Source organism: Electrophorus electricus, chromosome 3 (genome assembly GCF_013358815.1).
Source record: "Electrophorus electricus isolate fEleEle1 chromosome 3, fEleEle1.pri, whole genome shotgun sequence".
In the NCBI taxonomy this organism is placed as follows: domain Eukaryota; kingdom Metazoa; phylum Chordata; class Actinopteri; order Gymnotiformes; family Gymnotidae; genus Electrophorus; species Electrophorus electricus.
The window spans coordinates 32,129,492-32,154,099 of record NC_049537.1 but is presented as its reverse complement, the minus strand read 5'-3'; the positions used below and the strand labels follow the sequence as shown (position 1 = coordinate 32,154,099).

Genomic DNA, 24,608 nt, shown 5'->3' with positions numbered 1-24,608 from the left:
CAGTGCTGTGTGCTTTTGGGGGGGGGGGGGGGGGGGGGAAGTACTGTCATGATTGGCCCCTCCTAGCGTCCCTGTCTCTATGGTTTCCCTGTCTCGTGTTTTTGTTTACTTTCTTGTTGAGGTTCTATTCCTTAGCTTCGTTTTCTCCACCTCTCATGAGTTGCACCTGTGACTTGTTTAGTGTGCTTTAGACCATGTATTTAATCCCTGTGTTTGTGCAGTCTTGTTGCTGGTCATTGTTCATTCATGTCTTGTTTGTGTTATGTAGCTGATGTCATGTACATAGTCTTCATTTGGTCTAGTCACTGTTGTGATTCCTAGCCTCTGTGCAAATTCCTAACCCCTGTTTGTCATCGTGTGATTTTTGTCCTTTTGGTAAGGATGTATTCTGAGACTCTATGTGCTGGCTCTGTGACCCTGGACTGTTCAAACGATTACAACTCTGGACTTGCCCATAATAAAACTCGCTCTCTCAGCGAATACGGCCGCCTCTTAACTGTTCATCGTTACACCTGTCCCACTCCCAATCACATGATGACTGATTCTGTGCAACTGTTTCCTGTTTATTTGTCTTTTTATTTAAGCCTGTAGGTTCTTTCCTCCAGAGCTGTGCATGTCTAGCTGTGCTGAGCTACGACAGCTACTGCATCTCCTCTACTCAAGTTGGGACAGTTCCTGCTGTTTTGGGTTTGTTTTTCCTTTTGCTTACATCTGTGTTTAATGTTGCTATGGAGGAAAAAACTTCCCAGAACCGCACACCTCTCAGTCCCTCTGTGCCACAGGAACATAAAGCCACCTAAAAGTTGTAAAAGAACATCAAGGAAAAATACAAAAGAAAAATGTAGGATGTAGGCCCTTTAAGGTTGTTAAATTGCCTAGAATTGAATATAATGTGTTTTCTTTTTCTCATTTTTTCCCTATCACACTTCACTGTTCAGATTAGTATCACCTTCAGCATCCTGCTGGCTTCTCTCCAGCAGCTGTGCCCTTTGCAGTTTACCACTCTTTGTCTATATTTCCAAAGCTGTTGAACTGTAAGCCAACATTTTCATAATGTAATGAATGTAAGCTGCTTCGTTATTTCATTCAGTTTTTTGATTGTTTCACAAATATGGCTTTTTGTCATTGTTCATGCACACATACACATATGTATGTTGTTAATGGATTTTTTGAAGTTATTTTTGTGTGCACATGCAGATCTCTTTAGGGCAGGGGTTCCACACTGATAACAGATATGGACTATTTAAAAGTGTAAATGCAGAGTCAGGGCATAAAGACTGGGCCTTAGCAGGAAATTGAAACTGAGCATTAAGGCCTGTAATGTGAATGCAGCCTATGTCAGGCACACAAGACCTCTGGGCTTTGTCATCCACATTAGCAGGTGCATTTACAATCTACTCTGGGTTAGTACTTTTAATGTATAGCAGTACCTGTCCTCACCTTTCTGCATTTCCAGTAACTATGTACATTCTGAGGGCATTAAAATAATTTAAAGTGTGTAGAAGCTTAAAGAGTCCCATATAGGTTTTGCTAAGTCATATATTTACAATAACTACAATAAAGCTGTGTAGGTGTATCATTAGAGCTGTGTAGATGTATCATTAGATACTTCCACAAGGTGTGTTGCAGAGAAGTATCCCAGAACTTGACAAATGTAGTCATCTGTAGAGGAAAATTGTTTTCCTTTGTATATATTTCATTTATTAGGTCTTTATTCTGTTGTGGGAAAATCCCAGAGAATCCAGCACATATTGAGAGGTTTTTTACAAACATATCAAAACCCCAAATATGTATTCGTCCAACCATCCTCATATAGTATAACACACAAAATTGGAAGGATATTTCAATATTAAATATGTCCTTCAGTGCTTCATGTATACAAGTACAAAAGTCCTTATCACTCCCAGAGCATGTGCTAGTGGTTGTCTCTCTGACTGCCCCATGTGCTCCAGTGTACAGCACATTCAGCATTGTGCCCAGTAAAAACGTGTTTCTGTTATGGGATAAAAAATAAATAATAATTAAAAAAAAGACTTCCACCGGCACTCCTGCCACATGGGTTGGAATACTTCCGCTGAGAATCACATCATTTTTGAACTGTTCCTTTTTTGAAATGACAAAATTGCTCTCTTTTTTACATTTGTTTTTAATACTTTTTGTGGAATATGATTTTCATTTTTAATACTTTAAATACTTTAAAACTTTGTCATTTTAAATACATTTTGTTGTTTAAATACATTAAGCATTTATACATAAGATTTAAATATAATGTCTACTTCATTATGTCTTATACACTCAATAATTATTTACAATACTGGATTACTCATGTCTAGTGCTATAGAGTTCAGTCAAATCCACACTATAATTATGTTAAACCCTGACAATATATACATAATCACACTCGTGAGCAGGAAAAAAAATTATATCCACTCATTAACTGACTTCTTTCTTTGAAATAAAAAAATTACTGTAAAAAGTTGTTTCATAATATTCTAATGTTAACAGGAACAGCCCAGCTGATCTGACCATTAGGTCTCATACTTCATTTTTGCTATTACACAACTGGTGTGTAATCACTGTAGACTGGACTGGTAGTTTTGTGCTGCCCTCTAGAGGACTCTGGTAGGACAGCACTGAAACGCAGTGCTAGGTCTAATCTGTTCTAATAGGCGGTTATGTGAAAGCACCTCTCCTTACTCAGCTTTCCTGTACTGCCAGAGAAATGTTGCAGTTCCTTCTCTGTGAGTCTGTGTTACTTTCAGCTGTTATCATTTGGGTGGGGATGGTACAGCTTATTACGAGAGCAGGTTGGTGAGCTGTAGTTCTACTGTACTATATATGGTACATTGTTTTGTATCAATTGTTACACCTTGTACCCTAGTATTGCTTTTGCAATATTCAAAATACTGCCTGAATGCTAACTAGTAGATATGAGAGATAAAAAATAGAGAACAAGCCCCATATTGAGATTTCTCCAAACCTCCTCACTCCATCAGCTCCACTCGGCATCACTCCAACTCTTTTCCAGAGAACTCTCTATGACCAAGACTTCCTTCAGTTTTATCTTGACCAAGAACAGGGTTTGCCAAAGTAACCACATACTGGTATTTCCCCTCCATAGGAAACAACTCACAGCTGGTAGTATGACACTGGTAGAATGACCCAAGGACTCCTACAACAGACAGCAAATGTGGAAGGGCATTTAGACCAACAGCTACTATGGGACACTACCTGCTTGAGACATCATCAACTACAGGACATTACCTGCCTGTGACATTACCAGTTACAATAAATTACCTGTCTGTGACATCACCAGCTATGGGACATTACCTGCCTGTGACACTCATGGCTCCCTTCAAGATATACGAAATGATGTCTCTGCATGGTTTGAGGCACAGAACAATGTGATGGCAAGAAAGACCACCCCACCTCCAAATGCTAAGGTGCTTAGGTGTTGTGTCTGACCTTGGCTGATGTGAGAAAAACTTTGTAGAGTTAACCCACGCAAGGCTATTGGACCAGACAACATTCCTGGCTTAGTGCTCAGAGGATTAAAAGACCAGCAGAGGTTCACACAGACATCAACATATTCCTAAAGAGCACCACTGTCTCTTCATGCTCCAAGGCCAGCACTATTGTGTTTGAGCCAAGTCTTCAGTGTCCTACCTCACTGATTAACATTCAATCACAGTCACACCCATCATCGTAAAATTCTTCAGAAACTCACAGCTTGGGGTAAGAGACTGATTTACAGTCCGAAACTGCCAGTTTGCCATGCATCTGGATTAATGCAATTAATTGTGTGCTTATAGGTAGGATTTATATGTGAAAAGAATTGAAAATTTATCCAATACAAATATATTAATTGTTAAATTTGATAAAAAACTATTTTCCTAGTAAGATTTTGTGGAATAATAATGAGACAATGTAGAGGCATTATGTAAATTATGAATATGATGTAAATATATATAACTTGGTGGTTTGGTTTTTGACTGATGATCCTTTTCCAGAGAAAGAACAACTTTAAACTTATTAATAGGTTTGGAGATAATTAAGGGTTTTTTGGAATCATTCGCAAAACTGGCATTCTTATGTTATTTTTAAAGTTAATTGTAAATCACTGATTTTAATTATTTTGGAGAAACTCACACAAATTTATCACAAAATGTGAATGCAGCCGACACTTGATTGCACACAGCTGGTACATTATTAATTGTGATTAATGAGAACTTCTCCTACTGGCCATTGACCCTTATAAGCAACTGAATGCACATATTTTCAACCAAATCAAGGAGTACATGATATAATTTTTCAGTAAAAATGGATAAGTCTACTGAAATAAATTATACCCAATATGAATTGCAATTTATTTACCTGACAAAAATAAAAGGAGAAAAGTTGTAGGGGGAAAAGGTGCAGAGCAGGGGTAGGCTTGTTTGAAACATTAGAAACTGGGTCTCCATCTGTAGAATATCTCTTGATGCAATGCCAACCCTTTCATCAACTAGATTTAAGAAAATTTTATCTAGATATAATTGACCGTGATTATATAACTCTCTCCAATATTACTACCAACACATTACATTTCCAAAGTTAGAGGAACATGTACATGAAAAAACAACCCTCCATTCGGTATTGCTTTTATCACCTCCAGGATGGACTACTGAAATAAACCAGTTTCCAGTGCTGAGGTCCTTGATAAACAAAGGCACATGCCAGACTTTTTGAGATTCCAAACTGAATTAAGAGAACAGTCCAAACAAAGTTACTACTAATGTGTGAATGCAACAAACATGATGACACATGGCTGGAACCTAATTGATGGCTTAGCAAGTAAGAAGAGGGATTGTTCAGTGGTGGCATTTTTCCAGACAAAAAACAACTTAAAACTCTTTCATAGCTTTGGAGATAAAGAAGGCTTTTTAGAAACTCTTACAAAACTGGCATTCTTAGAGCTATAAATATTATATGTAAAGCTGAGTGTAAATCACTGAGATTAATCGGTTTTGAATAGAAGTGTGAACATGGAACGCAGTTCATGATTGCACACAGCTGGTACATTATTAACAGATAATAAAGTAGAAGGAGGGCTGTTCAGAATCAGGAGAAAAGGCACAATTAAAAAAGGTCACTGTGGAGAAAAAAAAGGTTACTTGCAGGTTTCTGCAATTTTGATACCATGGCAAGAGTCTGGGTCACTATTGCACTTGTGGGGCTTTGTGTTTTCTTAACATGTTGGTGTAGTGAAGCTGCATCCACAGGGAGTTTACAAGGGTCTAAACAACTACTCCTGAATTCTCAGTTACTGCAGCTACATGTTCCTCAGGTTTATGGCCAACAGCAACAGTTGACCACAAATGGGCCTTCTCAGAAATGTAATGTAGATGGGTCTGTCAAGATTGCTTGTGGTGAACCTGGCTTAAATGCTACCCATTGTGAAGCTATAAACTGCTGTTTTGATGGGCAGTACTGCTATTATGGAAGAACAGGTAAGGCTTTGCTTCAACTGCACCTTGCTACTTTTGAAACTGTGAACTAAGCTTGTCTGGTTTTCTCCTTGATGCCAGTGACTGTCCAGTGCACAAGGGATGGCCAGTTTGTGTTGGTGGTGGCCAAGGATGCAACACTACCCAGACTGAGCCTGGATTCAGTCAGCCTGTTGGGAGAAAATGGACCCTGTGGTCCAGTTGACTCAAATGCAGCGTTTGCCATTTACCAGTTTCCTGTAACTGCCTGTGGGACCCATGTGATGGTTGGTTGGTGCTTGAGGCTTCTATTTTGGGTTGGATATGTAATTAATGTAACATGTTAATGCTGCTTCACTACCCCCCCCCCCCCCTCCTTCCAGGAGCTGGGTGCACATCTGGTTTATGAGAACAAGATGACCTCTTCCTATGAGGTTGGGATGGGGCCCCTTGGAGCCATCACAAGAGACAGCTACTATGAGTGAGTTGACCATGACTTACTTGCATGGCACAGGTTCATGTGGGGTTTGTGCTGATCACCTTGTATTTCTCTTGCAAGGCTCTACTTCCAGTGTGGATATTATGCCATGAGCATTGGGGCGCTGACCATTCGGCATTATGCCAACGATCCTCCTCTACCTGTAGTTGCTCCTGGACCCCTCAGGGTAGAACTAAGAATAGGAAATGGTCAGTGTGCCACAAAGGGGTGTGTGGAAGGTGAGGTATCTTGATTCTGGATACTACATTATTTTAGCTTTTGAAGGCCTTCTAAACAACTGTGCTTGTTTACCAACAGTACAGGCAGCCTACACTTCCTACTACAAGGACACAGATTACCCTGTAGTTAAGGTGCTGAGGGAGCCGGTCTATGTGGAAGTGCGCATCCTGGAGAGGTCTGACCCAAATATTGTCCTGACTCTGGGACACTGCTGGGCAACCTCTTCCCCTAACCCCTTCAGCGTTCCCCAGTGGGACCTTCTAGTGAATGGGTAGGTTCTAATATTGTCTACCGTGTGTAATCCAGTATTCCAGTACAGGCTGAGGCTGACCTGCTGTATTCCAAAGGTGCCCCTACAAGGATGACCGCTACCTGACTACTCTGGTTCCAGTTGAGAGGTCTCCTGCGGTTCCGTTCCCTACCCATTACAAGCGCTTTGTCCTCAAGATGTTCGCCTTTGTGGATACTACCTCTATGGCTCCTTTGCACAACCAGGTAATGGCTTGATGCTTCCATTTCTACAAGCCAATGATTGGCCCTTGCTTAGCTTTTACTTTGTTCCTAGGTCTACATCCACTGCAGTACAGCTGTGTGCCATCCAAGTGCAACAGAGACCTGTGAACCAAGCTGCAGCAGACAAAGTAAGTAGAATCCTCAGTGCAGGTCCCTTGTCTCCTCCTTGACATGGACTGAATGGGTTTCCTTTCTCCTTTTCTGCTCACCAGGGAGACATGTACCAGAAGAAAGGGAGGCTCCTCCTGAATCAGCTGTGGTGTCCAGTGGGGGAGTTGTCTTTATAGAAATGGCTTGAAGCTCAGCAACTGGGCTTCAATCCTGATGAAATAAAATCATATTCATATGCAAGGCTTTTGGTGCATCAATCCCAAATTCAAGTGCACTTGTGAGCCTTCAGAGCACAGCAACATGCTTGTAGACTGCTTTTTGCTAAATGGGTAGACAGACTTCTGAATTGGATACTGCTTTTTTTTTTTTTTTTTTTTTAAATATAAATAGGTTGGCAGGGCCTTCATTTAACATGCTGCAGTAGTCTAATTTGAATGCTAAGAATAATACTGGTGTATGGCTAGACTTTGATATTGTACATGGCATCTCCCTGAAAAAGCTGTATCTGGTCCCTAATCTTCCTATTTCAGCTGTACAAACACAATGTGTATAAGCACCACAAGGGAGAGCTACAACATCCAGCTCAATTCTTAAGCCCAGTTTGTTCTCCTATTTACTAAATGTAGTGCACAAGGGAATAAAATGGCCTTTAATCCTTCAATAAAAGGGCAAGTGACAGTCCTTGTAATGAAATGCCGATTTTAATTATGCCTAGTTTGAGGTAAATTGTAGACATGAGTTTTAACTCTGAGGGTTATTGAGCATGTTTGACAACTCTACACTCTCCTTTTTTGTCAAAATGGAATCATGTTCTAATAGGGCAAAGGTGAATTGCAACATAATCTCCCCAGACTGAACTATGGTTACAAAGTACTTTATTACAACCCCCCCTGACCCTTGCTAAAGCCTGATCACAAAGGCTCAAATATGATTAGCTGGATGTAAAAGCAGTTTATGGATAGCATCACCAAGCTCCACCCTACTTGGCTACTACAGAGAAGCCAATGTTCTATTAGGAAACTGCATACAGCTATGGGTGCTAAGAGACTACAGGAACAAAGCTCCACTCAAGAGGAATGAGCTATGCTCTGTTACTAATAGACATAACGGTGTCTGCTTCATTACCTCGTACACTCAACACTTGCTATGCTCAATTTGAGGCAAAGCATATCTACCTGCTAAGAGACTTACCAAGTGTCACCTCATCCATGTGAACTGCAGCTTGCCTGAAAAAAATGGAAGATGACATGTCTCACACACTAATTTAACATCTACAGTACCTAAAATCACCATGTGGAAGTGCTAAAATAGGCCTGAATGGAGCACAGGATGTGAGTTTCTCCTGATCTAATTTGAGGAGTATTAGAATGATTTGCCTGCAGTCTGAACATAGCCTTTGACTTTCCAAACTGAATAAGGAAGCCTGTCAAGTCAAATACTATGTTCAGACTATAGGCAAATCAGATTTGCTTCTCAAATCAGAACTTTTGAAATGATTATCCACACTGTTCTTTTCAAGTGATCAGATTGGATTTGTACCCTGATGTAGGTTAATTTAGATTTTTTTTTTACTTTGGCACTGCATGCACGACCTCTGGAAACACATTTTCATACTGTGACATATTTCATGGTAAATGGTGCATAATGCTTTTGCATGAATTTTGATGCTCTTCTCGAATCCCAGCACTTTCATCACTCTGGAAATGACATCAGTAGTGTTTGAAATATTGTAAGTGATGCAGCTTTGAAGTCTAATGTGAGTGGGCAGTGCTGGCTCAGTGGTTAAAGTACTTGACTTGTAATCAAAAGGATGCCAGTTCAAGCACCACCACTGCCAGGTTGCCACTGTTGGGCCCCTGAGCAACACCCTTAACTCACAGTTGCTCAAGATGTATTCAGCCATAATTGTAAGTTGCTTTGGATAAAAGCATCAGGTAAATGCCCTCAACATCTGAAACATTAACTTATGGTAGTATATTCCTCTCTGTTCTACCTACCTTCCCTCTCCTTGGAAGGCTCTTGGAGTCCTGTTGATGTTATACAGCCTCTGGCATTCCAGGATCCATGTATGAGGCATTGGATCATAGGCATTCTTGTAGTCAATCCAGGTAGTGCATGGGTTTTTCTACCTGGTCTTATAGTCTCAAGGGACTATTTAATCCATCATCTGTTTTCATGCTGTTACCTTGCCACCAAAAGTACACTTTGGATGCAGGATACTGTATCTTGTTTATGTTCAAGTATCACCATTGCTGTGGTGTACATTAGCGGGTTGGTGTCAGTGATGGAAACAGTAGTAATTATCCATAGTGCTACATTCACATCTTTCAGAAACCTTTCAGGTAATTCACCCAGTCTTGGTAATTTGCTATGATTGGTGGCCAGCTAAGCAAGGATCTTCAATCTCGGGTCAGCAGCTTTGATGTTGGGCTTGGTGTATTGGGTCTTCCCCCTACAATCTTGGCTAGACTGTGGCACTGTATACGAAAGGCCAGAGCTGTCTTTTCTTCCTAAAACAAACATGTATAATAAGATGATATGTTTTTATTAGTTGAATGTGCCCAGTGTCCTCTGCTATGCAGTGGTCTGCTGAGGCAGCTAAACATCTGTATAAGCTGATTGGGAAACCCAGCTCTATCAGAGGACTGACGTGGACAGTAACAGAGTGGAGGTTGGTGGACTGATTCCATCAAGGTGCTCTAGGAAGCATTACTGGAGCTCTTTTCTGCCAGCTGCTATTTGGCTCCACAACACCTCCCCCCAACACAATACTCCCAGCCTCACAGAATGAACAATACGCAGCAAACAGGCCATAAAGCATATAAACAATAAAAATCTTTAATACACACAGCACTGTTGTACCCTTGAAAAGGGAACATAATAAATGAGTAGTTTCCCATCGACATCTATATTGTGATTTATAAGAATTTCTCCTACTGGCCATTGACCCTTATAAGCAACTGAATGCACATATTTTCAACCATATCAAGGAGTACATGACATAATTTTTCAGTAAAAATGGATAAGTCTACTGAAATAAATTATACCCAATATGAATTGCAATTTATTTACCTGACAAAAATAAAAGGAGAAAAGTTGTAGGGGGAAAAGGTGCAGAGCAGGGGTAGGCTTGTTTGAAACATTAGAAACTGGGTCTCCATCTGTAGAATATCTCTTGATGCAATGCCAACCCTTTCATCAACTAGATTTAAGAAAATTTTATCTAGATATAATTGACCGTGATTATATAACTCTCTCCAATGATACTACCAACACATTACATTTCCAAAGTTAGAGGAACATGTACATGAAAAAACAACCCTCCATTCGGTATTGCTTTTATCACCTCCAGGATGGACTACTGAAATAAACCAGTTTCCAGTGCTGAGGTCCTTGATAAACAAAGGCACATGCCAGACTTTTTGAGATTCCAAACTGAATTAAGAGAACAGTCCAAACAAAGTTACTACTAATGTGTGAATGCAACAAACATGATGACACATGGCTGGAACCTAATTGATGGCTTAGCAAGTAAGAAGAGGGATTGTTCAGTGGTGGCATTTTTCCAGACAAAAAACAACTTAAAACTCTTTCATAGCTTTGGAGATAAAGAAGGCTTTTTAGAAACTCTTACAAAACTGGCATTCTTAGAGCTATAAATATTATATGTAAAGCTGAGTGTAAATCACTGAGATTAATCGGTTTTGAATAGAAGTGTGAACATGGAACGCAGTTCATGATTGCACACAGCTGGTACATTATTAACAGATAATAAAGTAGAAGGAGGGCTGTTCAGAATCAGGAGAAAAGGCACAATTAAAAAAGGTCACTGTGGAGAAAAAAAAGGTTACTTGCAGGTTTCTGCAATTTTGATACCATGGCAAGAGTCTGGGTCACTATTGCACTTGTGGGGCTTTGTGTTTTCTTAACATGTTGGTGTAGTGAAGCTGCATCCACAGGGAGTTTACAAGGGTCTAAACAACTACTCCTGAATTCTCAGTTACTGCAGCTACATGTTCCTCAGGTTTATGGCCAACAGCAACAGTTGACCACAAATGGGCCTTCTCAGAAATGTAATGTAGATGGGTCTGTCAAGATTGCTTGTGGTGAACCTGGCTTAAATGCTACCCATTGTGAAGCTATAAACTGCTGTTTTGATGGGCAGTACTGCTATTATGGAAGAACAGGTAAGGCTTTGCTTCAACTGCACCTTGCTACTTTTGAAACTGTGAACTAAGCTTGTCTGGTTTTCTCCTTGATGCCAGTGACTGTCCAGTGCACAAGGGATGGCCAGTTTGTGTTGGTGGTGGCCAAGGATGCAACACTACCCAGACTGAGCCTGGATTCAGTCAGCCTGTTGGGAGAAAATGGACCCTGTGGTCCAGTTGACTCAAATGCAGCGTTTGCCATTTACCAGTTTCCTGTAACTGCCTGTGGGACCCATGTGATGGTTGGTTGGTGCTTGAGGCTTCTATTTTGGGTTGGATATGTAATTAATGTAACATGTTAATGCTGCTTCACTACCCCCCCCCCCCCCCCTCCTTCCAGGAGCTGGGTGCACATCTGGTTTATGAGAACAAGATGACCTCTTCCTATGAGGTTGGGATGGGGCCCCTTGGAGCCATCACAAGAGACAGCTACTATGAGTGAGTTGACCATGACTTACTTGCATGGCACAGGTTCATGTGGGGTTTGTGCTGATCACCTTGTATTTCTCTTGCAAGGCTCTACTTCCAGTGTAGATATTATGCCATGAGCATTGGGGCGCTGACCATTCGGCATTATGCCAACGATCCTCCTCTACCTGTAGTTGCTCCTGGACCCCTCAGGGTAGAACTAAGAATAGGAAATGGTCAGTGTGCCACAAAGGGGTGTGTGGAAGGTGAGGTATCTTGATTCTGGATACTACATTATTTTAGCTTTTGAAGGCCTTCTAAACAACTGTGCTTGTTTACCAACAGTACAGGCAGCCTACACTTCCTACTACAAGGACACAGATTACCCTGTAGTTAAGGTGCTGAGGGAGCCGGTCTATGTGGAAGTGCGCATCCTGGAGAGGTCTGACCCAAATATTGTCCTGACTCTGGGACACTGCTGGGCAACCTCTTCCCCTAACCCCTTCAGCGTTCCCCAGTGGGACCTTCTAGTGAATGGGTAGGTTCTAATATTGTCTACCGTGTGTAATCCAGTATTCCAGTACAGGCTGAGGCTGACCTGCTGTATTCCAAAGGTGCCCCTACAAGGATGACCGCTACCTGACTACTCTGGTTCCAGTTGAGAGGTCTCCTGCGGTTCCGTTCCCTACCCATTACAAGCGCTTTGTCCTCAAGATGTTCGCCTTTGTGGATACTACCTCTATGGCTCCTTTGCACAACCAGGTAATGGCTTGATGCTTCCATTTCTACAAGCCAATGATTGGCCCTTGCTTAGCTTTTACTTTGTTCCTAGGTCTACATCCACTGCAGTACAGCTGTGTGCCATCCAAGTGCAACAGAGACCTGTGAACCAAGCTGCAGCAGACAAAGTAAGTAGAATCCTCAGTGCAGGTCCCTTGTCTCCTCCTTGACATGGACTGAATGGGTTTCCTTTCTCCTTTTCTGCTCACCAGGGAGACATGTACCAGAAGAAAGGGAGGCTCCTCCTGAATCAGCTGTGGTGTCCAGTGGGGGAGTTGTCTTTATAGAAATGGCTTGAAGCTCAGCAACTGGGCTTCAATCCTGATGAAATAAAATCATATTCATATGCAAGGCTTTTGGTGCATCAATCCCAAATTCAAGTGCACTTGTGAGCCTTCAGAGCACAGCAACATGCTTGTAGACTGCTTTTTGCTAAATGGGTAGACAGACTTCTGAATTGGATACTGCTTTTTTTTTTTTTTTTTTTTTTTTTAAATATAAATAGGTTGGCAGGGCCTTCATTTAACATGCTGCAGTAGTCTAATTTGAATGCTAAGAATAATACTGGTGTATGGCTAGACTTTAATATTGTACATGGCATCTCCCTGAAAAAGCTGTATCTGGTCCCTAATCTTCCTATTTCAGCTGTACAAACACAATGTGTATAAGCACCACAAGGGAGAGCTACAACATCCAGCTCAATTCTTAAGCCCAGTTTGTTCTCCTATTTACTAAATGTAGTGCACAAGGGAATAAAATGGCCTTTAATCCTTCAATAAAAGGGCAAGTGACAGTCCTTGTAATGAAATGCCGATTTTAATTATGCCTAGTTTGAGGTAAATTGTAGACATGAGTTTTAACTCTGAGGGTTATTGAGCATGTTTGACAACTCTACACTCTCCTTTTTTGTCAAAATGGAATCATGTTCTAATAGGGCAAATGTGAATTGCAACATAATCTCCCCAGACTGAACTATGGTTACAAAGTACTTTATTACAACCCCCCCTGACCCTTGCTAAAGCCTGATCACAAAGGCTCAAATATGATTAGCTGGATGTAAAAGCAGTTTATGGATAGCATCACCAAGCTCCACCCTACTTGGCTACTACAGAGAAGCCAATGTTCTATTAGGAAACTGCATACAGCTATGGGTGCTAAGAGACTACAGGAACAAAGCTCCACTCAAGAGGAATGAGCTATGCTCTGTTACTAATAGACATAACGGTGTCTGCTTCATTACCTCGTACACTCAACACTTGCTATGCTCAATTTGAGGCAAAGCATATCTACCTGCTAAGAGACTTACCAAGTGTCACCTCATCCATGTGAACTGCAGCTTGCCTGAAAAAAATGGAAGATGACATGTCTCACACACTAATTTAACATCTACAGTACCTAAAATCACCATGTGGAAGTGCTAAAATAGGCCTGAATGGAGCACAGGATGTGAGTTTCTCCTGATCTAATTTGAGGAGTATTAGAATGATTTGCCTGCAGTCTGAACATAGCCTTTGACTTTCCAAACTGAATAAGGAAGCCTGTCAAGTCAAATACTATGTTCAGACTATAGGCAAATCAGATTTGCTTCTCAAATCAGAACTTTTGAAATGATTATCCACACTGTTCTTTTCAAGTGATCAGATTGGATTTGTACCCTGATGTAGGTTAATTTAGATTTTTTTTTTACTTTGGCACTGCATGCACGACCTCTGGAAACACATTTTCATACTGTGACATATTTCATGGTAAATGGTGCATAATGCTTTTGCATGAATTTTGATGCTCTTCTCGAATCCCAGCACTTTCATCACTCTGGAAATGACATCAGTAGTGTTTGAAATATTGTAAGTGATGCAGCTTTGAAGTCTAATGTGAGTGGGCAGTGCTGGCTCAGTGGTTAAAGTACTTGACTTGTAATCAAAAGGATGCCAGTTCAAGCACCACCACTGCCAGGTTGCCACTGTTGGGCCCCTGAGCAACACCCTTAACTCACAGTTGCTCAAGATGTATTCAGCCATAATTGTAAGTTGCTTTGGATAAAAGCATCAGGTAAATGCCCTCAACATCTGAAACATTAACTTATGGTAGTATATTCCTCTCTGTTCTACCTACCTTCCCTCTCCTTGGAAGGCTCTTGGAGTCCTGTTGATGTTATACAGCCTCTGGCATTCCAGGATCCATGTATGAGGCATTGGATCATAGGCATTCTTGTAGTCAATCCAGGTAGTGCATGGGTTTTTCTACCTGGTCTTATAGTCTCAAGGGACTATTTAATCCATCATCTGTTTTCATGCTGTTACCTTGCCACCAAAAGTACACTTTGGATGCAGGATACTGTATCTTGTTTATGTTCAAGTATCACCATTGCTGTGGTGTACATTAGCGGGTTGGTGTCAGTGATGGAAACAGTAGTAATTATCCATAGTGCTACATTCACATCTTTCAGAAACCTTTCAGGTAATTCACCCAGTCTTGGTAATTTGCTATGATTGGTGGCCAGCTAAGCAAGGATCTTCAATCTCGGGTCAGCAGCTTTGATGTTGGGCTTGGTGTATTGGGTCTTCCCCCTACAATCTTGGCTAGACTGTGGCACTGTATACGAAAGGCCAGAGCTGTCTTTTCTTCCTAAAACAAACATGTATAATAAGATGATATGTTTTTATTAGTTGAATGTGCCCAGTGTCCTCTGCTATGCAGTGGTCTGCTGAGGCAGCTAAACATCTGTATAAGCTGATTGGGAAACCCAGCTCTATCAGAGGACTGACGTGGACAGTAACAGAGTGGAGGTTGGTGGACTGATTCCATCAAGGTGCTCTAGGAAGCATTACTGGAGCTCTTTTCTGCCAGCTGCTATTTGGCTCCACAACACCTCCCCCCAACACAATACTCCCAGCCTCACAGAATGAACAATACGCAGCAAACAGGCCATAAAGCATATAAACAATAAAAATCTTTAATACACACAGCACTGTTGTACCCTTGAAAAGGGAACATAATAAATGAGTAGTTTCCCATCGACATCTATATTGTGATTTATAAGAATTTCTCCTACTGGCCATTGACCCTTATAAGCAACTGAATGCACATATTTTCAACCATATCAAGGAGTACATGACATAATTTTTCAGTAAAAATGGATAAGTCTACTGAAATAAATTATACCCAATATGAATTGCAATTTATTTACCTGACAAAAATAAAAGGAGAAAAGTTGTAGGGGGAAAAGGTGCAGAGCAGGGGTAGGCTTGTTTGAAACATTAGAAACTGGGTCTCCATCTGTAGAATATCTCTTGATGCAATGCCAACCCTTTCATCAACTAGATTTAAGAAAGTTTTATCTAGATATAATTGACCGTGATTATATAACTCTCTCCAATATTACTACCAACACATTACATTTCCAAAGTTAGAGGAACATGTACATGAAAAAACAACCCTCCATTCGGTATTGCTTTTATCACCTCCAGGATGGACTACTGAAATAAACCAGTTTCCAGTGCTGAGGTCCTTGATAAACAAAGGCACATGCCAGACTTTTTGAGATTCCAAACTGAATTAAGAGAACAGTCCAAACAAAGTTACTACTAATGTGTGAATGCAACAAACATGATGACACATGGCTGGAACCTAATTGATGGCTTAGCAAGTAAGAAGAGGGATTGTTCAGTGGTGGCATTTTTCCAGACAAAAAACAACTTAAAACTCTTTCATAGCTTTGGAGATAAAGAAGGCTTTTTAGAAACTCTTACAAAACTGGCATTCTTAGAGCTATAAATATTATATGTAAAGCTGAGTGTAAATCACTGAGATTAATCGGTTTTGAATAGAAGTGTGAACATGGAACGCAGTTCATGATTGCACACAGCTGGTACATTATTAATAGATAATAAAGTAGAAGGAGGGCTGTTCAGAATCAGGAGAAAAGGCACAATTAAAAAAGGTCACTGTGGAGAAAAAAAAGGTTACTTGCAGGTTTCTGCAATTTTGATACCATGGCAAGAGTCTGGGTCACTATTGCACTTGTGGGGCTTTGTGTTTTCTTAACATGTTGGTGTAGTGAAGCTGCATCCACAGGGAGTTTACAAGGGTCTAAACAACTACTCCTGAATTCTCAGTTACTGCAGCTACATGTTCCTCAGGTTTATGGCCAACAGCAACAGTTGACCACAAATGGGCCTTCTCAGAAATGTAATGTAGATGGGTCTGTCAAGATTGCTTGTGGTGAACCTGGCTTAAATGCTACCCATTGTGAAGCTATAAACTGCTGTTTTGATGGGCAGTACTGCTATTATGGAAGAACAGGTAAGGCTTTGCTTCAACTGCACCTTGCTACTTTTGAAACTGTGAACTAAGCTTGTCTGGTTTTCTCCTTGATGCCAGTGACTGTCCAGTGCACAAGGGATGGCCAGTTTGTGTTGGTGGTGGCCAAGGATGCAACACTACCCAGACTGAGCCTGGATTCAGTCAGCCTGTTGGGAGAAAATGGACCCTGTGGTCCAGTTGACTCAAATGCAGCGTTTGCCATTTACCAGTTTCCTGTAACTGCCTGTGGGACCCATGTGATGGTTGGTTGGTGCTTGAGGCTTCTATTTTGGGTTGGATATGTAATTAATGTAACATGTTAATGCTGCTTCACTACCCCCCCCCCCCCTCCTTCCAGGAGCTGGGTGCACATCTGGTTTATGAGAACAAGATGACCTCTTCCTATGAGGTTGGGATGGGGCCCCTTGGAGCCATCACAAGAGACAGCTACTATGAGTGAGTTGACCATGACTTACTTGCATGGCACAGGTTCATGTGGGGTTTGTGCTGATCACCTTGTATTTCTCTTGCAAGGCTCTACTTCCAGTGTGGATATTATGCCATGAGCATTGGGGCGCTGACCATTCGGCATTATGCCAACGATCCTCCTCTACCTGTAGTTGCTCCTGGACCCCTCAGGGTAGAACTAAGAATAGGAAATGGTCAGTGTGCCACAAAGGGGTGTGTGGAAGGTGAGGTATCTTGATTCTGGATACTACATTATTTTAGCTTTTGAAGGCCTTCTAAACAACTGTGCTTGTTTACCAACAGTACAGGCAGCCTACACTTCCTACTACAAGGACACAGATTACCCTGTAGTTAAGGTGCTGAGGGAGCCGGTCTATGTGGAAGTGCGCATCCTGGAGAGGTCTGACCCAAATATTGTCCTGACTCTGGGACACTGCTGGGCAACCTCTTCCCCTAACCCCTTCAGCGTTCCCCAGTGGGACCTTCTAGTGAATGGGTAGGTTCTAATATTGTCTACCGTGTGTAATCCAGTATTCCAGTACAGGCTGAGGCTGACCTGCTGTATTCCAAAGGTGCCCCTACAAGGATGACCGCTACCTGACTACTCTGGTTCCAGTTGAGAGGTCTCCTGCGGTTCCGTTCCCTACCCATTACAAGCGCTTTGTCCTCAAGATGTTCGCCTTTGTGGATACTACCTCTATGGCTCCTTTGCACAACCAGGTAATGGCTTGATGCTTCCATTTCTACAAGCCAATGATTGGCCCTTGCTTAGCTTTTACTTTGTTCCTAGGTCTACATCCACTGCAGTACAGCTGTGTGCCATCCAAGTGCAACAGAGACCTGTGAACCAAGCTGCAGCAGACAAAGTAAGTAGAATCCTCAGTGCAGGTCCCTTGTCTCCTCCTTGACATGGACTGAATGGGTTTCCTTTCTCCTTTTCTGCTCACCAGGGAGACATGTACCAGAAGAAAGGGAGGCTCCTCCTGAATCAGCTGTGGTGTCCAGTGGGGGAGTTGTCTTTATAGAAATGGCTTGAAGCTCAGCAACTGGGCTTCAATCCTGATGAAATAAAATCATATTCATATGCAAGGCTTTTGGTGCATCAATCCCAAATTCAAGTGCACTTGTGAGCCTTCAGAGCACAGCAACATGCTTGTAGACTGCTTTTTGCTAAATGGGTAGACAGACTTCTGAATTGGATACTGCTTTTTTTTTTTTTTTTTTTTAAATATAAATAGGTTGGCAGGGCCTTCATTTAACATGCTGCAGTAGTCTAATTTGAATGCTAAGAATAATACTGGTGTATGGCTAGACTTTGATATTGTACATGGCATCTCCCTGAAAAAGCTGTATCTGGTCCCTAATCTTCCTATTTCAGCTGTACAAACACAATGTGTATAAGCACCACAAGGGAGAGCTACAACATCCAGCTCAATTCTTAAGCCCAGTTTGTTCTCCTATTTACTAAATGTAGTGCACAAGGGAATAAAATGGCCTTTAATCCTTCAATAAAAGGGCAAGTGACAGTCCTTGTAATGAAATGCCGATTTTAATTATGCCTAGTTTGAGGTAAATTGTAGACATGAGTTTTAACTCTGAGGGTTATTGAGCATGTTTGACAACTCTACACTCTCCTTTTTTGTCAAAATGGAATCATGTTCTAATAGGGCAAATGTGAATTGCAACATAATCTCCCCAGACTGAACTATGGTTACAAAGTACTTTATTACAACCCCCCCTGACCCTTGCTAAAGCCTGATCACAAAGGCTCAAATATGATTAGCTGGATGTAAAAGCAGTTTATGGATAGCATCACCAAGCTCCACCCTACTTGGCTACTACAGAGAAGCCAATGTTCTATTAGGAAACTGCATACAGCTATGGGTGCTAAGAGACTACAGGAACAAAGCTCCACTCAAGAGGAATGAGCTATGCTCTGTTACTAATAGACATAACGGTGTCTGCTTCATTACCTCGTACACTCAACACTTGCTATGCTCAATTTGAGGCAAAGCATATCTACCTGCTAAGAGACTTACCAAGTGTCACCTCATCCATGTGAACTGCAGCTTGCCTGAAAAAAATGGAAGATGACATGTCTCACACACTAATTTAACATCTACAGTACCTAAAATCACCATGTGGAAGTGCTAAAATAGGCCTGAATGGAGCACAGGATGTGAGTTTCTCCTGATCTAATTTGAGGAGTATTAGAATGATTTGCCTGCAGTCTGAACATAGCCTTTGACTTTCCAAACTGAATAAGGAAGCCTGTCAAGTCAAATACTATGTTCAGACTATAGGCAAATCAGATTTGCTTCTCAAATCAGAACTTTTGAAATGATTATCCACACTGTTCTTTTCAAGTGATCAGATTGGATTTGTACCCTGATGTAGGTTAATTTAGATTTTTTTTTTACTTTGGCACTGCATGCACGACCTCTGGAAACACATTTTCATACTGTGACATATTTCATGGTAAATGGTGCATAATGCTTTTGCATGAATTTTGATGCTCTTCTCGAATCCCAGCACTTTCATCACTCTGGAAATGACATCAGTAGTGTTTGAAATATTGTAAGTGATGCAGCTTTGAAGTCTAATGTGAGTGGGCAGTGCTGGCTCAGTGGTTAAAGTACTTGACTTGTAATCAAAAGGATGCCAGTTCAAGCACCACCACTGCCAGGTTGCCACTGTTGGGCCCCTGAGCAACACCCTTAACTCACAGTTGCTCAAGATGTATTCAGCCATAATTGTAAGTTGCTTTGGATAAAAGCATCAGGTAAATGCCCTCAACATCTGAAACATTAACTTATGGTAGTATATTCCTCTCTGTTCTACCTACCTTCCCTCTCCTTGGAAGGCTCTTGGAGTCCTGTTGATGTTATACAGCCTCTGGCATTCCAGGATCCATGTATGAGGCATTGGATCATAGGCATTCTTGTAGTCAATCCAGGTAGTGCATGGGTTTTTCTACCTGGTCTTATAGTCTCAAGGGACTATTTAATCCATCATCTGTTTTCATGCTGTTACCTTGCCACCAAAAGTACACTTTGGATGCAGGATACTGTATCTTGTTTATGTTCAAGTATCACCATTGCTGTGGTGTACATTAGCGGGTTGGTGTCAGTGATGGAAACAGTAGTAATTATCCATAGTGCTACATTCACATCTTTCAGAAACCTTTCAGGTAATTCACCCAGTCTTGGTAATTTGCTATGATTGGTGGCCAGCTAAGCAAGGATCTTCAATCTCGGGTCAGCAGCTTTGATGTTGGGCTTGGTGTATTGGGTCTTCCCCCTACAATCTTGGCTAGACTGTGGCACTGTATACGAAAGGCCAGAGCTGTCTTTTCTTCCTAAAACAAACATGTATAATAAGATGATATGTTTTTATTAGTTGAATGTGCCCAGTGTCCTCTGCTATGCAGTGGTCTGCTGAGGCAGCTAAACATCTGTATAAGCTGATTGGGAAACCCAGCTCTATCAGAGGACTGACGTGGACAGTAACAGAGTGGAGGTTGGTGGACTGATTCCATCAAGGTGCTCTAGGAAGCATTACTGGAGCTCTTTTCTGCCAGCTGCTATTTGGCTCCACAACACCTCCCCCCAACACAATACTCCCAGCCTCACAGAATGAACAATACGCAGCAAACAGGCCATAAAGCATATAAACAATAAAAATCTTTAATACACACAGCACTGTTGTACCCTTGAAAAGGGAACATAATAAATGAGTAGTTTCCCATCGACATCTATATTGTGATTTATAAGAATTTCTCCTACTGGCCATTGACCCTTATAAGCAACTGAATGCACATATTTTCAACCATATCAAGGAGTACATGACATAATTTTTCAGTAAAAATGGATAAGTCTACTGAAATAAATTATACCCAATATGAATTGCAATTTATTTACCTGACAAAAATAAAAGGAGAAAAGTTGTAGGGGGAAAAGGTGCAGAGCAGGGGTAGGCTTGTTTGAAACATTAGAAACTGGGTCTCCATCTGTAGAATATCTCTTGATGCAATGCCAACCCTTTCATCAACTAGATTTAAGAAAATTTTATCTAGATATAATTGACCGTGATTATATAACTCTCTCCAATGATACTACCAACACATTACATTTCCAAAGTTAGAGGAACATGTACATGAAAAAACAACCCTCCATTCGGTATTGCTTTTATCACCTCCAGGATGGACTACTGAAATAAACCAGTTTCCAGTGCTGAGGTCCTTGATAAACAAAGGCACATGCCAGACTTTTTGAGATTCCAAACTGAATTAAGAGAACAGTCCAAACAAAGTTACTACTAATGTGTGAATGCAACAAACATGATGACACATGGCTGGAACCTAATTGATGGCTTAGCAAGTAAGAAGAGGGATTGTTCAGTGGTGGCATTTTTCCAGACAAAAAACAACTTAAAACTCTTTCATAGCTTTGGAGATAAAGAAGGCTTTTTAGAAACTCTTACAAAACTGGCATTCTTAGAGCTATAAATATTATATGTAAAGCTGAGTGTAAATCACTGAGATTAATCGGTTTTGAATAGAAGTGTGAACATGGAACGCAGTTCATGATTGCACACAGCTGGTACATTATTAACAGATAATAAAGTAGAAGGAGGGCTGTTCAGAATCAGGAGAAAAGGCACAATTAAAAAAGGTCACTGTGGAGAAAAAAAAGGTTACTTGCAGGTTTCTGCAATTTTGATACCATGGCAAGAGTCTGGGTCACTATTGCACTTGTGGGGCTTTGTGTTTTCTTAACATGTTGGTGTAGTGAAGCTGCATCCACAGGGAGTTTACAAGGGTCTAAACAACTACTCCTGAATTCTCAGTTACTGCAGCTACATGTTCCTCAGGTTTATGGCCAACAGCAACAGTTGACCACAAATGGGCCTTCTCAGAAATGTAATGTAGATGGGTCTGTCAAGATTGCTTGTGGTGAACCTGGCTTAAATGCTACCCATTGTGAAGCTATAAACTGCTGTTTTGATGGGCAGTACTGCTATTATGGAAGAACAGGTAAGGCTTTGCTTCAACTGCACCTTGCTACTTTTGAAACTGTGAACTAAGCTTGTCTGGTTTTCTCCTTGATGCCAGTGACTGTCCAGTGCACAAGGGATGGCCAGTTTGTGTTGGTGGTGGCCAAGGATGCAACACTACCCAGACTGAGCCTGGATTCAGTCAGCCTGTTGGGAGAAAATGGACCCTGTGGTCCAGTTGACTCAAATGCAGCGTTTGCCATTTACCAGTTTCCTGTAACTGCCTGTGGGACCCATGTGATGGTTGGTTGGTGCTTGAGGCTTCTATTTTGGGTTGGATATGTAATTAATGTAACATGTTAATGCTGCTTCACTACCCCCCCCCCCCCTCCTTCCAGGAGCTGGGTGCACATCTGGTTTATGAGAACAAGATGACCTCTTCCTATGAGGTTGGGATGGGGCCCCTTGGAGCCATCACAAGAGACAGCTACTATGAGTGAGTTGACCATGACTTACTTGCATGGCACAGGTTCATGTGGGGTTTGTGCTGATCACCTTGTATTTCTCTTGCAAGGCTCTACTTCCAGTGTAGATATTATGCCATGAGCATTGGGGCGCTGACCATTCGGCATTATGCCAACGATCCTCCTCTACCTGTAGTTGCTCCTGGACCCCTCAGGGTAGAACTAAGAATAGGAAATGGTCAGTGTGCCACAAAGGGGTGTGTGGAAGGTGAGGTATCTTGATTCTGGATACTACATTATTTTAGCTTTTGAAGGCCTTCTAAACAACTGTGCTTGTTTACCAACAGTACAGGCAGCCTACACTTCCTACTACAAGGACACAGATTACCCTGTAGTTAAGGTGCTGAGGGAGCCGGTCTATGTGGAAGTGCGCATCCTGGAGAGGTCTGACCCAAATATTGTCCTGACTCTGGGACACTGCTGGGCAACCTCTTCCCCTAACCCCTTCAGCGTTCCCCAGTGGGACCTTCTAGTGAATGGGTAGGTTCTAATATTGTCTACCGTGTGTAATCCAGTATTCCAGTACAGGCTGAGGCTGACCTGCTGTATTCCAAAGGTGCCCCTACAAGGATGACCGCTACCTGACTACTCTGGTTCCAGTTGAGAGGTCTCCTGCGGTTCCGTTCCCTACCCATTACAAGCGCTTTGTCCTCAAGATGTTCGCCTTTGTGGATACTACCTCTATGGCTCCTTTGCACAACCAGGTAATGGCTTGATGCTTCCATTTCTACAAGCCAATGATTGGCCCTTGCTTAGCTTTTACTTTGTTCCTAGGTCTACATCCACTGCAGTACAGCTGTGTGCCATCCAAGTGCAACAGAGACCTGTGAACCAAGCTGCAGCAGACAAAGTAAGTAGAATCCTCAGTGCAGGTCCCTTGTCTCCTCCTTGACATGGACTGAATGGGTTTCCTTTCTCCTTTTCTGCTCACCAGGGAGACATGTACCAGAAGAAAGGGAGGCTCCTCCTGAATCAGCTGTGGTGTCCAGTGGGGGAGTTGTCTTTATAGAAATGGCTTGAAGCTCAGCAACTGGGCTTCAATCCTGATGAAATAAAATCATATTCATATGCAAGGCTTTTGGTGCATCAATCCCAAATTCAAGTGCACTTGTGAGCCTTCAGAGCACAGCAACATGCTTGTAGACTGCTTTTTGCTAAATGGGTAGACAGACTTCTGAATTGGATACTGCTTTTTTTTTTTTTTTTTTTTTAAATATAAATAGGTTGGCAGGGCCTTCATTTAACATGCTGCAGTAGTCTAATTTGAATGCTAAGAATAATACTGGTGTATGGCTAGACTTTGATATTGTACATGGCATCTCCCTGAAAAAGCTGTATCTGGTCCCTAATCTTCCTATTTCAGCTGTACAAACACAATGTGTATAAGCACCACAAGGGAGAGCTACAACATCCAGCTCAATTCTTAAGCCCAGTTTGTTCTCCTATTTACTAAATGTAGTGCACAAGGGAATAAAATGGCCTTTAATCCTTCAATAAAAGGGCAAGTGACAGTCCTTGTAATGAAATGCCGATTTTAATTATGCCTAGTTTGAGGTAAATTGTAGACATGAGTTTTAACTCTGAGGGTTATTGAGCATGTTTGACAACTCTACACTCTCCTTTTTTGTCAAAATGGAATCATGTTCTAATAGGGCAAAGGTGAATTGCAACATAATCTCCCCAGACTGAACTATGGTTACAAAGTACTTTATTACAACCCCCCCTGACCCTTGCTAAAGCCTGATCACAAAGGCTCAAATATGATTAGCTGGATGTAAAAGCAGTTTATGGATAGCATCACCAAGCTCCACCCTACTTGGCTACTACAGAGAAGCCAATGTTCTATTAGGAAACTGCATACAGCTATGGGTGCTAAGAGACTACAGGAACAAAGCTCCACTCAAGAGGAATGAGCTATGCTCTGTTACTAATAGACATAACGGTGTCTGCTTCATTACCTCGTACACTCAACACTTGCTATGCTCAATTTGAGGCAAAGCATATCTACCTGCTAAGAGACTTACCAAGTGTCACCTCATCCATGTGAACTGCAGCTTGCCTGAAAAAAATGGAAGATGACATGTCTCACACACTAATTTAACATCTACAGTACCTA

General features: G+C 41.6%; 4 protein-coding genes across 4 annotated transcripts; all 4 read left to right on the top strand.

Annotated features, from left to right (window-relative positions):
• The first annotated feature begins 4,342 nt into the window (after positions 1 to 4,342).
• LOC118241087 (zona pellucida sperm-binding protein 1-like) lies at positions 4,343 to 7,042 on the top strand. Its single transcript, XM_035524821.1, has 8 exons — positions 4,343 to 5,489; positions 5,568 to 5,752; positions 5,849 to 5,946; positions 6,025 to 6,182; positions 6,262 to 6,454; positions 6,531 to 6,678; positions 6,749 to 6,824; positions 6,909 to 7,042. Exons 1-8 carry the CDS (start codon positions 5,180 to 5,182, stop codon positions 6,992 to 6,994), a joined length of 1,254 nt encoding a protein of 417 aa, XP_035380714.1. The 5' UTR covers positions 4,343 to 5,179; the 3' UTR covers positions 6,995 to 7,042.
• A 2,671-nt stretch (positions 7,043 to 9,713) lies between these two features.
• LOC118241085 (zona pellucida sperm-binding protein 1-like) lies at positions 9,714 to 12,549 on the top strand. The gene is made up of 8 exons (XM_035524812.1): positions 9,714 to 10,994; positions 11,073 to 11,257; positions 11,356 to 11,453; positions 11,532 to 11,689; positions 11,769 to 11,961; positions 12,038 to 12,185; positions 12,256 to 12,331; positions 12,416 to 12,549. Exons 1-8 carry the CDS (start codon positions 10,685 to 10,687, stop codon positions 12,499 to 12,501), a joined length of 1,254 nt encoding a protein of 417 aa, XP_035380705.1. The 5' UTR covers positions 9,714 to 10,684; the 3' UTR covers positions 12,502 to 12,549.
• Positions 12,550 to 16,126: 3,577 nt separating this feature from the next.
• On the top strand, positions 16,127 to 18,057 carry LOC118241048 (zona pellucida sperm-binding protein 1-like). The gene is made up of 8 exons (XM_035524359.1): positions 16,127 to 16,505; positions 16,584 to 16,768; positions 16,864 to 16,961; positions 17,040 to 17,197; positions 17,277 to 17,469; positions 17,546 to 17,693; positions 17,764 to 17,839; positions 17,924 to 18,057. Exons 1-8 carry the CDS (start codon positions 16,196 to 16,198, stop codon positions 18,007 to 18,009), a joined length of 1,254 nt encoding a protein of 417 aa, XP_035380252.1. The 5' UTR covers positions 16,127 to 16,195; the 3' UTR covers positions 18,010 to 18,057.
• Positions 18,058 to 20,727: 2,670 nt separating this feature from the next.
• LOC113585375 (zona pellucida sperm-binding protein 1-like) lies at positions 20,728 to 23,560 on the top strand. The gene is made up of 8 exons (XM_035524811.1): positions 20,728 to 22,008; positions 22,087 to 22,271; positions 22,367 to 22,464; positions 22,543 to 22,700; positions 22,780 to 22,972; positions 23,049 to 23,196; positions 23,267 to 23,342; positions 23,427 to 23,560. The coding sequence occupies exons 1-8, from the start codon at positions 21,699 to 21,701 to the stop codon at positions 23,510 to 23,512; spliced, it is 1,254 nt and encodes a 417-aa protein (XP_035380704.1). The 5' UTR covers positions 20,728 to 21,698; the 3' UTR covers positions 23,513 to 23,560.
• The last annotated feature ends 1,048 nt before the right edge of the window (positions 23,561 to 24,608 follow it).